We start from the raw sequence: 13,768 nt of genomic DNA, 5'->3' as shown, positions 1-13,768 counted from the left end.
ATTAAGATCACCTTAAATGTGAATGCTAATTTTTAATTTCTGACCATCTTTGTCATGACCAATTAACAGTCCATTGTTGCTCCCTATGATCAAAATCAAACTACCCACAGTGAATAAAGTTAAATACTTCAGTGATGGTGCTGCGTCACAGTATAAAAACTACAAATGTCTAATAAACTTAATTTATCTCATTGTAGGTCACCAAATAAATGCTAAGCATCACTTCTTTGCTACGTCACATAGCAAAAGTCCATGTGATGGAATAGGAAAAAGCTAGTCTACTAGCAGCAATTACAAATCAGATTCTCACACCACAAGATCTGTTTACATGGGCTCAAAAAAACATCAAAGGTGTTAACATATTTATCTTTCAAGTGATGATATCAATAACCATGAAACAACTTTTAACCTTCAGAAACGATATGAAGGGATGCGCACCGTTCCGGGAACAAGAAGCTATCACTGTTTTGTACCAGATGGAGAGATATTGTTTTTACAAAGAATCTCTAGTGATACTGTCTATGATACTCATGTGTTAAATGATGTTAATTTGATTTAAAAAAATCCTTCAAATTTTTAACCCAGTAAATATATTGCATGCTTTTACGATGAAGAATGGTACATAGGGCTTATGGTTGATATTTGTAATAAAAACCAAGACGTTAATGTGAAGTTTATGCAAAGAAACAAATTAAATTTAAAATGGACAAACGATGCACAATCAAGTCAGTGTTGGGTTCCATTTGACAAGATAATATGTCAAATAAGTGTTCTATTGATTAAAAGTATATGTGCTCGTGACTATATTCTTGCTAGTAATGACTATGAAAGTTTTATGAGTTCTATAAATCAGAGATAAGCTAATTAGTTTCATGTATACATACTTTTTCTTTTAACTGATACCTTGCTCTTTGTATAGTTTGTATAAAAAATTTGCGAAATTTGTATAAAAAATTTGCGAAAAGGACAGTTTGTCCAAGGCGGCAGATGTCCAAGGGGAGCCAAAGAAAAAGAAGGTATCTAAAAGAATGGTGCTAAAAAGAAAAAAATAAATAGGTCCTTACTCTGAAAATATAGTAAAATTTTGAGAAATAGAGGCGCCGACCGGGTTTTTCTGTCCCAGACGATACCCACAGCTATTGATACCCATGCTAGTATTATTTAGACTTAAAATTTAGTCGACTAATTAAATTAGCTAAAAAGTTAGTCGACTATTTTTAGTTAGACTAAAAAGTTAGTTGACTAATTTTATTTAACTAAAAAGTTAGTCGACTAATTTTAGTTAACTAAAAAGTTAGTCAACTAATTTTAGTTAACTAAAAAGTTAGTCGACTAATTTTAGTTAACTAAAATGTTAGTCAACTAATTTTAGTTAACTAAAATGTTAGTCGACTAATTTTAGTTAACTAAAAAGTTAGTCGACTAATTTTAGTTAACTAAAAAGCTATTCAACTAATTTTAGTTAACTAAAAAGTTAGTCGACTAATTTTAGTTAACTAAAAAGTTAGTCGACTAATTTTAGTTAACTAAAACATTAGTCGACTAATTTTAGTTAACTAAAACATTAGTCGACTAATTTTAGCTAACTAATAAGTTAGTCGACTATTTTAGTTAAGTAAAAAGTTAGTCAACTAATTTTAGTTAGACTAAAAAGCTAGTTGACTAATTTAGTTAACTAAATAGTAAGTCGGCTAGTTTTGGTTACAGTTTTTTTAGTTGAGTTAGTTACGAGTTTTAGTTTTAGTCACAACACTAATTGACGTGGCAGTAAAAATGAATAAAACTTGGGTACACCAACATCAGTAAATTGTTGTTTAAGAACAGAATCATACTGAAGTTCAATTAATTCCAGATCTTCTTCCGCTTTTTCAATATCAAAGTTGAACAGTAAGGTAAACAAAGCAAGGTTTGGTTCACATTTATTGAAATCTTGAAACCTTACTTTAAAATCTGGTTTTATATTTTTTGTGTAGCTGCTGAACATAAAACTTGGGTCTTTCAGCTTCATAGACTTGCACGTCTCAAAATGTACCAAATTTTCTTGTTCAACTTGGTGTTCCCAGAGTAAAAGCTTGGTTTGAAAAGCTCTGGCATTATGAAACATTGTGGTGACCAATTTGTTCTTTCCTTGCAAAATAATGTTCAGGTGTTTTGTGATATCAACTAAGTGCTCCAAAAACGCTTTTTCGTCTAGTTTTTTTCCTCGAACATCAGTTCTTTGGAATTCGCTTCCTTCATCTTGCTTTCCTGATTCATATAATTTGCAATCTTTTAAATCGTCCGTCAATCGTTATCTTGCTCTACAACCTTCATCTTTTCTCTTACAGTAACTTCCAACTTTAATTAGTGGCTGCTTGCAGCCTTGTTGGAAGCGAAGATGTTTAAAAAAAAAAAAAAAAAATGGCGGGCCGCCATATGTAATAAAATCATAAAAATGTTAGGGGTTGCCACTTTGACATGCCTGTGTTAAAAGATAAATAATTAGTATGTTTAAAAAGCAGGCAAATTATGCATGTGTTGCAAAAGAATTTAACATAATTGTCCAGGTTTTCAGTATTCTTTGGAAATTTTTTATTTTTATACTTACGCTATATTTAATACATTTAAATATATTTTACAGCAATTAATCTGATATATAAAATAATACTGCATTTAATACCCTTCTATTGGTTTTATTCATAAAAAAATATAAAAAAGATTGGTTTGTTTTTTAATTCATATAACGCTTTTTTTTATACACCCCTATATTATATAAGAAAAGTATATTTAAGAAGAATATATACCAGAATCTTGAAAAATCTATTTTTACTAAGTCTCGTAAAAATTAAAAACTAGATTACCTCAAATTTTAACTTACATATCACATCAACATAACATATTTTCTCCTAATTTCCAAAAAAGAATATAAAATCAATTACGAGTTTATAAAAGAGTATGATAGTAAATTGAATGGAAACGATAGTAATAATTAAAATTTTAGTCTAAACAGTTGAAAAACAATTGTAAAAGATTAGAACTCTTTGGTTCATGGTTTATTTAAAAAAAAATTTCAATATAATTGTCACTATATCTTTATAGCGATATCACTTTATAGAGATATCACGGTTAGATTTTTAAAATCTAATTTAATTTACAAAGCACAAGAAGAATGAATCAACTAAAGAAGAGCAATAAAAAATGTTATATTTTATTCCATTATTTTTTTTTAAGCAAACATCAACAAGCATCTTGACGTTTCCTTAAAAAAAATAAAAATAAAGATGGTTGCGAAGATTGTTTTTCTGCCATTTTTTGTGTTGCTTGCAAATTATTGGTTTGACTATATCTGGAATAAACTCAACAAAAATCCGATTATACAACTGAAAAAACTGGAGAATAAAAGAATAAAGTCTGAATAAAAATTAAGAAACAAAACTAAAACAAAAACATAATAACAAAAACTCACTAAGTAGAGCGCACACTAATAACTCTGTACAAAAGATAAAAACTGCAGTGTAACTTTGAAAAACTATTATCTCAACTTTACAAGTATCCAACTATTCAAAGTTTAATTACCAAAGTATTTTTAAATGATTTGTCACTCTCCTACTTGTTAATAAAGCGATTGTAGAAATTTTTTATATACAATGACATTTTCATTCACAAAGAAGAAGAAAAATGAATGAACTTTTTGCTAGTTGTTTTTATCACTAAAAAACATTTATTACAACTAAAATTTTTACTATACCTGGCATGAAGAATCAACAAAATAAAATTTCAGAATAAAAGAAATATTCATCAAAACATAATAGTTTTAATTTTTCAAAAAAGCCAGTGCAAGACTATATACGCGGGCAGCCCGCTAAGACGGGTTTAACTGGGCTCGTGCACTCCTTTACTTCTGCCAAAGCTTATATATATATATATATATATATATATATATATATATATATATATATATATATATATATATATATATATATATATATATATATATATACATAAATAAACTTTCTAAAAAGTAGCAGCGGATTAAGACATAAGCTCTTTTTAAAAGCATTTCTTGATGTTGAATTTATTTTTTGCTGTGAGTAAAAACACATTCTGACAAGTTGTAACTTTATTAAAAAGTTTTTTGAATGATTGCACTTGATTTTGAATAGTTGTACTTCTTTATTGCCTGCTGAATTAAATGTTTATAATCTAATTGATTATGAAGAATGTAAAATATGAATTCATAAATGTGGTGCCATTTTATACTGCTAGATAAGATTGATGGGCCATTTTATACTGCTACCATTGCTCTATCAAGAAAAAAGTAATAACTATGATAATAATTTCATCAATGCAATAAACTTACATCTTAGGTAGGAAGTACCTTTGAAAAACTTATAACTTAAATAATTCTTTCATAGATGTTTATATATAGCTCATATATATATCACATCAGTGGTGAACAAAAAATGCATTTCCTATGATAACACTGCCCAACAGTGATTTTGTATCGGAACCAAAATTAGTTATTTATTATGCATTTCCATCTGTTGAATTCGAAAATGACATTAAAAATGACATATTAGCTCTAGTTTAAGAAATAAAAGCAAAAATTTTCTCTCAAGGCGAGGGTTGAATTAAGATCGTGAAATGAAAAATCCGGAAAAATATCTGGTCTTCAAAATTTTAGTTTATGCAAAGCCGTGTACTTTGTTTTTAAGGGCGAATCAACTTAAATTTGTTAGCGAAAAAGTTATAAAGTATATAATAACAAACTTGCGACTACAAAAGTAATAACACTCTAGTAACTTCTTTATAAAAGTAATAACACTATATAAGTGTAATACTTTTACAACGCACTTATAACTTTTATAATTCATTCTTAGTTCAAACAACATAAGTAATCCCAAATTTTAATTGAAGTAGAAAAGCATCTAGAATAATAGAGTGGATATTTATATAATATTTATAACGTATTAAAGAACTTAAACAACTTCATAAAAACGCACTTTATAAAAAGTTTAGCATGACGAAAAAAGCTTCTAATGGTCCGTAAAAGCGCGGGGTTATTTTTAAAATCAACCAAAAAAAACTTTATTGGTTGATTTTTAAATTAGCGCGCGTTTTTTCGGATTGTTCGTAACGTTTCATAATGCTAAATCCTTTTTTCAAAGTATGTTTTTATAAAGTTGTTTAAGTGTATTGTAGAAGTTCATGAAGTTTTTAATAATATTTAATTATCCACTTCATTTTTTCAGATGTTTTTTTACTTTGATTAAAGTTTGGATTAAAGTTTACTTTGATTAAAGTTTGGAATTACTAATGTTGCTTGAACAATGAATGAACTTTAAAAGTTATAGTTTAAAAGTGCTTTATAAAAATAATATTACTATTATAGTTTTATTACTTATATAATGCAGTTAGTGACTGGAGTGTTATTGCATTTGTAATCGTAAGTTTATTGCTTTGTTTTGTTTTTTATAACTTTTTCGCTAACAATAGTTTGCTTGTTAAAAACAAAGTAAACGGCTTGCATAAACTAAAATTTTAAAGACCAGATATTTTTCCAGATTTTGTAAATCGCGATCGCTTATTCAACCATTGCAAGGGTAGAAATTTTAATTTTTTTTGTTTTTGACTATCAAAAATGTATTGTTCATGTTTAAAACTTGTGATACTAGTTATGTGTGTTTGCTAAAGTTTCTGGTCTAATCTATTCTTAGTTTTTATTTTTTTATTTACTAGTGTAAAATTTTACAAATCAACATGCCAAGGAAATGTGTAAATTTAGTGGACAATTTTTGTTACATTTGTGGTGAAATAATATTTTCTTCACAGAAAAGAACTATGACACCTCTTGTGCAGACTGCTTACCAGCATTATTTCAATATGAAGGTAGGGGACCAGGATAAGTCATGGGCTCCACATATATGCTGTAGCTCTTGTTCGGTTACACTACGAGAATGGTTGAAAAATAAAAAAAAAGATCTTTGGCTTTTGCTGTTCCTATGGTATGGTGAGAGCCTAAAAACCATACAGATGACTGCTATTTCTGCTTGACCCCACCCATTAAAGCAGGTTTGTCAATGAAAAAAGTAGGAACAGTTAAATATCCGAATCTTCCATCTGCCAGTCGACCTATTCAACATTCAGATAATTTACCAGTTCCTACTCCACCACAAAGTTGTGAGTTAGAAGCAGAAAATGAAGTAGAAATAGAAGAAAACAAGCCTTCCACATCAAATGATCCTGATTTTGTGTTAACAGATGTTGTGCCACACAGGTTGAGTCAAGCAGAATTAAGTGATCTTGTTCGAGATCTGGACTTGTCACAGGAAAAGGCAGAACTTCTAGGGTCAAGACTAAAGCAGTGGAATCTTCTCCAACATTTTTTTCTCAAAAAAAAAAAAAATTTTCTCAAAAAAAGAAAGCAGATTCTGCTGCCGTTTTCTGTAATGTGAAACCTTGACATCAAGTTGGAGAAGATTCCACTGCTTTAGTCTTGACCCTAGAAGTTCTGCCTTTTCCTGTGACAAGTCCAGATCTCGAGCAAGATCACTTAATTCTGCTTGACTCAATCTGTGTGGCACAACATCTGTTAACACAAAATCAGGATCATTTGATGTGAAAGGCTTGTTGTTTGCATTGATGTTTTTGAATTAATGCATTGTCTTAATTTGAACTATGATCCAATTGAATGGAGATTATTCTTAGACTCATCTAAGCTAAGCTTGAAAGCTGTATTACTGCACAATGGAAACCGTCTTCCTTCTGTTCCTATTGGCCATGCAGTTCACATGAAAGAGACTTATATAAACATGAAAGTTCTCCTCAACTCAATTAATTACAATAAACACAAATGGAAAATTTGTGGTGATCTAAAAGTCATTGCTATACTTTTAGGAATGCAATTAGGGTATACTAAATACTGCTGCTTTTTGTGTATGTGGGACAGTAGAGACAGAAGTTCACATTATATAAAAGAAAACTGGTCTGCAAGAAATCTCAACACAAGAAAAAAATGTTATTGCTGAACCACTTGTGGATCCAAAAGATGTTCTTCTTCCACCATTACATATTAGGTTGGGTTTGATGAAAAATTTTGTCAAAGGTATGAACAAAAAAGGACAGACTTTTAGATATTTAAGAAATAAGTTTCCAAAAATAAGTGATGCAAAAGTTAAAGAAGGTATTTTTGTTGGGCCACAAATACGTCATCTCATGAAGGATCCTGCATTTGACGAAGTTTTGAAGGGGCCCAAAAAGGAAACTTGGGAAGCTCTTAAGGGAGTGATCAGTGAATTTTTAGGCAAAAAACGAGATTATAACTACATTCAATTGGTAGCAGTACTTCTGCAAAAATATCATCAACTTGGATGTAACATGCCCCTCAAGGTTCATTTCCTCCACTCACATCTAGATTTCTTACCCCCCCCCCCCCCAATTGTGTAGCTGTTAGTGATGAACATGGGGAAAGGTTTCGCCAAGTTATTTGTGTAATGGAAAAAAGATATCAGGGTCGTTGGAATGAGGCCATGCTTGCAGATTACTGTTGGTTTGTGTGTAGGGATGCTCCAGAACTAGTTTACAAAAGGAAAGCAAAAAGATCACGATTTTGTGGCGATACCCCATAATCATCTTTAACCCTATTAACTTGATGACCATGATTTCTTTGTTTAAAACTATTAGAATATATCTGTAATAAAAAAAAACCAAATGTACTTTAAATTTTATTAGAATATGTAAATTATGTCATATTGCTCTGTTGCAAATTAACTGAAATAAAAATTTATTGCTATTGTATATCTCAGAAACTAAAGCTAATAAAAAATTTTCGTTGTCATATTCTTTTTTCTCAGCCCGAAATTAGTAAAATTTGAATAAAATTGTTTGAGATACAAAAAAAAAATATTTTTTTGTTGCCCAGTGTAATAGGTCTGCATTTTGAGAAGATTGGACACAAGCATTTTGAGAAGATTGAACATAAGCTTGTTTACCAATACATTGAATGTTTTGTATAAAAACAAGTAAGTCATCTTTAAATAAGTTTTTTTGGAGAGTTGCATTTTTACAGTTAAACCAGAGAGCCTGGTAACTAATTTCAATCATTACACATATGTGCGAGAAAAATATCAACTAAAAAAAAACAATGTAAATGAATAGGAAATAAAAAATTGATCAAAAGGAAAATAACACAATTCTATTTCATTTTTTTCAACAGTTAAGTTGAATTGTAATACAGCATTATTGAGTGTTTCAATTTTTTTTTTTTTTTACTCTATTTGTACAAATATACTCGCCAACATTAAAAAATATTCCTATATATATATCTGTAACTCTTGTTTCCTTTTAAGAGCATTTTTTTGCATTAGAGTTGTCTTCATAAACATCTTTTATGCAAAAATAAACATTTTTTTGAAACCTCACACTCACACATTCTATATAGTAAAATAAATTGAAATAAACTAAATTTAAATTTGAGAAAGCAAAATTATGTAAAAATTTTACCAACAAATATATTTTATAAGATTACTTTTTTTTTTTGTTGCCTAAAACAAAATTATTTTAAAATGAAAAATTAATCTATTAAATGTTAAAAAATTATAGCCTCTAATTTCACGTAAAATTTTTGAAACTTTTATATAACTTTTCTTCTGTTGAGACCCAGGTCAACATAACAAATCAACATACCCTTATAAAACCTATAAATAAATAACATACCTATAAAAATAAACGCACTATCTTTGTACTGAGAATGCCAAGTAAGATTATGATCAAAAATACCATTTTGTAAATCTTGATCATTAAGTTTTCCAATATTTCTTACATTTCTAAACATAATTGTTATTCTTGAAATCAGTCTCAAGAAATACTAACTTATATTTTCAAATAATTATCAAAATCATATTCAATCAATTGATAATTATCAATATCAGGCCAACAAAATTTTACTTTTGTAACTTTTTTTTTTGCATACGAAATGTTTTTCTTATAGTATTCCGTATTCTGATTTCAAATATGCAATCCTTTTTTTTCTATCACGCCAAGTTTTAAAGATATTAAGGTTCAAATATTTGGGGGTAAAATCCCTAATATTGTCAAAAAGAAATTTCTTAAAATGTCAACCTGGGTCTCAAAAGAAGCGTTTTTTTACAGAGATTTCAAAAATAATATTTGTTAGTAATTAAAAGGAATATTTTTAATTTTATTAGTGAAATACATTTTTTTTAGATTATTTTTTATACTTTTTAGCATTTTTTACTATACTTTTTTAGCTAATAATTTAAAAATAAAAATGTTTATGTTTTTTAAAATCTCTGAAAAAAAAATGATTTCTTTGAGACCCAGGTTGACATACTTTTGAAGAAGTTTTTTTTGTATTCAATGATTTTTTTTTTTAATGTTTTAAGAAAGTACATATGTTTATAAGATTTCTGATTTGCAAGTATATGGATTAAAAACAGTTATCCATCTAAAATAATGATTTTAACAAAATTTTACATTGTATAGTTTAAAACTTTTTGAATTGGAAAGAAAACAGACAGAACAACATTGATCTGTCAGACAATAACAAACAAAGAATACAAGTTGATATTATCAGAGGCAATAAGCAAATTAACAGGTCATTCCTTCATTGCAAAATGTAAAGCAATATACCTAAGGCAACAAAAGGAAAAGTCAGCAAAAGATTGCTGTACTGTTTTAGATAATTTTGCAGAACACTATATATTTGTGATTCAAGTTAAAACCAAAGTTACCATTGGTGCCTAAGTCAATGCACATTACACTCCGTTGCCCTTTATTTATTAAACGGAAATGACCAGCCTAATAAAAAATCATTTTGGCTCATGTCAGAAGATAATGAGCATGACATAGGTTTTGCGTATGAAGTTCAGACAGAAATAGTTTATTGTTTAAAAGAAAATCATCCTAATTTTGCTTTATTTTTTAGATGGTTGTGTTGCACAGTATAAAAATTACAAAAACCTTTACAATATCTGTTTCCATAAAGATGATTTTGACATTGATGCAGAGAGGACAACTTTTTTACAATTTATGGTAAGTCAGTATTTGTTTGGGAATCCAATAAAGGATAGCATCTCTTATGACCAATCAACTACAACAATACCCTGCCAACCATCTAAACAAAAAGTTACTACTCCTGACACACAACCTAATATATAATTACCTATACTAACAGGACATACTATTAAAAGGCCAAAGTATCTATATGACTACTTTTCTTCATAGAGTATTATCGGAGAGTAAGCCATTACACCTCGTACTAAAACTTTCTTAAAATAGAGAAGACTGTTATATTCTTATGAACTATATATTATGAACTAAATAATTGACGGGACTCACATTTTTTTTTTTTTTTGTTATTCACCTCCTCAAGGCCGAGAAGGCCACTACAGATGAGGAGGCTACTTTATAGTGGTTATAACCCTCTCTCAACTCTATAACTCCAAAACACGAACCTTGACGAACAAGGCCGCTGCGCGGAAAAACAAGTTGAGGGCAGTACTACCAGAGACATGGTGGGGATCGAACTCGGAACCTCTCGCTTATAAAGCAAGCACTTTACCACTACACCACTACCGCATTAACTACGTCATTATAGTCATACGGTTATCTTTATTGTAAAAAGTAACTATTATAGCAAAATCTACCGATGAAAATCACAAGATTTTAAATCTAGTGCAACTTTTTTTTTTTAATGAAATTTCAAACTAATTTTAAATAATATATAAAACATTTGAAGTGTAATTCACAAACCTAAATCAATTTCAAAAAAGGTTTTTGCATAAAATAACATAATAAAATTGTTCAGGAAATAAAAATTGGCTTTATTGAAAGTCTGAGAATTTCACATAACTTTAATAAATTAATAATATATTGACTGAAATTACTCTTTTATTAAAAAATTTTCCTATTAGAAAACCTCATTGGAGACTCCTTAACTTAGGATACTACATAATCCATTGGATATATATAATCTATTAACTACTTGAACCTGGTGTTAAAAAAAAACACATTTTCTAAAGACTTAATTCAATTGTGCATGCTTGTAACAAACATTGCATTTGCAAAGTGATAAAATCAATCAATATATTAAAAAAAAAAACAAGAAATTAATAAATGCGTTTTTAACGCCAGGTTTAGGTAGTAAATGAATATAATTGTTTAACTGTTTTATTCTTTAGTAAAATGGAAATTAATGTTTTTTTTGTTCCTTTTTGTTTATTTAAATAAAAAATTTTTTACTAAATTTTATTTAAACAGCAAAACAAATTTTATTTTATTCTCAATGTAGTTTTTGTACATAAACAAAATGTAACATAAATATTAAACTTTTGTTTTTTAATTTTTCTGAATATATTTATTTGTAAATAAGTACATAATTGTTGTTCAAAATATTGTAACAATAGTGTGTGGTTTTTAAAATCTTAATTATTTCATTTATCAAACTTCCTAAAGCATTTCTATAGACTTATTTGAATATCACAAAACAATAATTTATTTGGCATAACCAAAAGAGCATTGTGTAAACTCTTTTGGTTATGCTAAAAAAAATTTTGTATGTAAAATGCATAAAGAGTAATGCAGAATATAACATCACCTTTAAGAATATCATATTTATTTTCACTTTTCAAATTAAAATTTTTTAATTATTTTCTGTTTACTTTTATTTTAAATTCTTTGCTTTTACTTATTTAAAACTAGAATTTACAAATCAATATTTAAAAAAAAAAACAGACTAGACTAACATAATTACACAAAAATTTTGATTTAAAAAAAAAATCACTCACGTTAATGGATTCATTTCTGCAATACTAAAATCTTTTTTGGTACTATTAATTCACCTTTTTAAACAAGCCTGATATTTCTAAAAAAATATATGCACCCATACTAATATAAATTTATTATTATTATAAATTTAATACATAAAATTGCATAACACCTTACAATACAAAATAATTTACAAATTATAATATATATATATATATATATATATATATATATATATATATATATATATATATATATATATATATATATGTATGTATGTATGTATGTATGTATGTATGTATGTATGTATGTATGTATGTATGTATGTATGTATGTATGTATGTATGTATGTATGTATGTATGTATGTATGTATGTATGTATGTATGTATGTATGTATGTATGTATGTATGTATGTATGTATGTATGTATGTATGTATGTATGTATGTATGTATGTATGTATGTATGTATGTATGTTTCCTCATATATAAACAAAACATAAAACATTCTCATTAAGATTTTATATTTAGAATTCTTTTTTTAATAAAATAATAATTCTAATGAGAAAACAAAAATAGATTGCATGTTTATGACAGGAATAAAAAATTCATAACACTTGTTTCTGTACTTTCCCAGGAATTATAAGCATATATTATATTATATCTATTAACAAATGAAGAAGAAAAATATATTTAAACTTTATATAAAATCATGTTTTTAGATATGTTAATGCTTACATTCACACTATGTTGATTCCATTTAATTTTTTTATCAAGATAAATACCTTAAAATTTTGTAAATGTGTTTTATTTTACTTCTATTACCTCAATAAATGTTAAAGGTAATATTAACTGTATTTGTTTTACTTTTTGTCATATTTTGTTAGTACTTAATTTTGTTACATTTAGACTTAAGTTAATAAGAGTTAGATTAAATAAGAATTAATTTTTTACATTTGAACCAGTTAGATATGTGGATGTGTGTGCGTCTGTGTGCATTATATACATATATACATATATACATACATATATATATATATATATATATATATATATATATATATATATATATATATATATATATATATATATATATATATATATATATATATATATATATATATATATATATATATATATATATATATAACTTAACTTGTTTTAAAGAAGGAGCTAAGTGTTTTGATTCATTTTTTAAAATTTGTTAAAAAAGTTTTGTAAACTCATAATAATTTTTATATTCAAAATTATATAATTAATTAATGGAATTAACATACTACTGTACGTAAATCTGACTTTTATTTAATAAAAAAAAGTTTATGACAAGACTCAGACTTTTAAATAAATTGTGTATACTAATTTATTTGGAATGCTGCATAAATTCCATCTAAGTTTTAATTAAACTTTTTGGAGCTTGAGTGTAGCGTTTTTTTTCAATACGATATTTCCAAACCGTGCTTACAATATACAAAAAACGAATATAAATTTTGCAAAGTATTGAAATAACTGATAAATACCCTCAATAACACTGCACTGTCCAACAATATTTAATGTGTGTCTAGCGCAGGGGATATAAAAACCTTACTCATTCTGATCTTTTATTCTTTGCTTGTAATCCAAAGTATTTACAATTTATATCCTTCATTAAACTCATACTTTTCAATAGATCTAATAGTTCAGTACTTAGAGCACTTATGCTTTATTTCAGTGGTTTTTATTTGTAGTAAAAAAAAATTGCTCATACACATGATCAATTACAAAATAAAAAAATATAGCAGAGATTTGATCCATGTAGGAAACATCAGTGAAAAAATCTACAATGACTCTCCAGTAATTTTTTTTTTTTTAATTTTATATATAAGGTTGCCCCAGCAATAAATCCATATTCGATAGAAATTTTACCAATCACGACAAATTTTAGTGCGATAACTCCGAAAATCAAGGTCGGAAAATTTTATTTTTATTTTTCGATATTGCTCAATTGAATTTCCAGAGCTATTTTTT

General features: G+C 27.2%; 1 protein-coding gene across 2 annotated transcripts in view; it reads right to left on the bottom strand.

The window, feature by feature from the left end:
* The window catches only part of LOC100204213 (RNA-binding motif protein, X-linked 2), a 24,475-nt gene extending 10,707 nt beyond the window's left edge, over nucleotides 1-13,768 (bottom strand). The window contains exons 1-3 of one of the 2 annotated variants that reach the window (XM_065788112.1): nucleotides 13,282-13,768; nucleotides 11,787-11,863; nucleotides 8,695-8,804 (exon numbers count right to left, since the gene is read on the bottom strand). In XM_065788112.1, coding sequence (XP_065644184.1) covers nucleotides 8,695-8,804; nucleotides 11,787-11,800 — 124 coding nt within the window. In that variant the 5' untranslated portion in view covers nucleotides 11,801-11,863; nucleotides 13,282-13,768. The remainder of the gene's footprint in view (nucleotides 1-8,694; nucleotides 8,805-11,786; nucleotides 11,864-13,281) is intronic. The other variant, XM_065788113.1, reaches the window with a different exon arrangement.

This window comes from Hydra vulgaris, chromosome 01, assembly GCF_038396675.1.
Source record: "Hydra vulgaris chromosome 01, alternate assembly HydraT2T_AEP".
NCBI lineage: Eukaryota > Metazoa > Cnidaria > Hydrozoa > Anthoathecata > Hydridae > Hydra > Hydra vulgaris.
The sequence above is the reverse complement of the archived record's forward strand: the minus strand, read 5'-3'. Positions and strand labels throughout refer to the sequence as shown.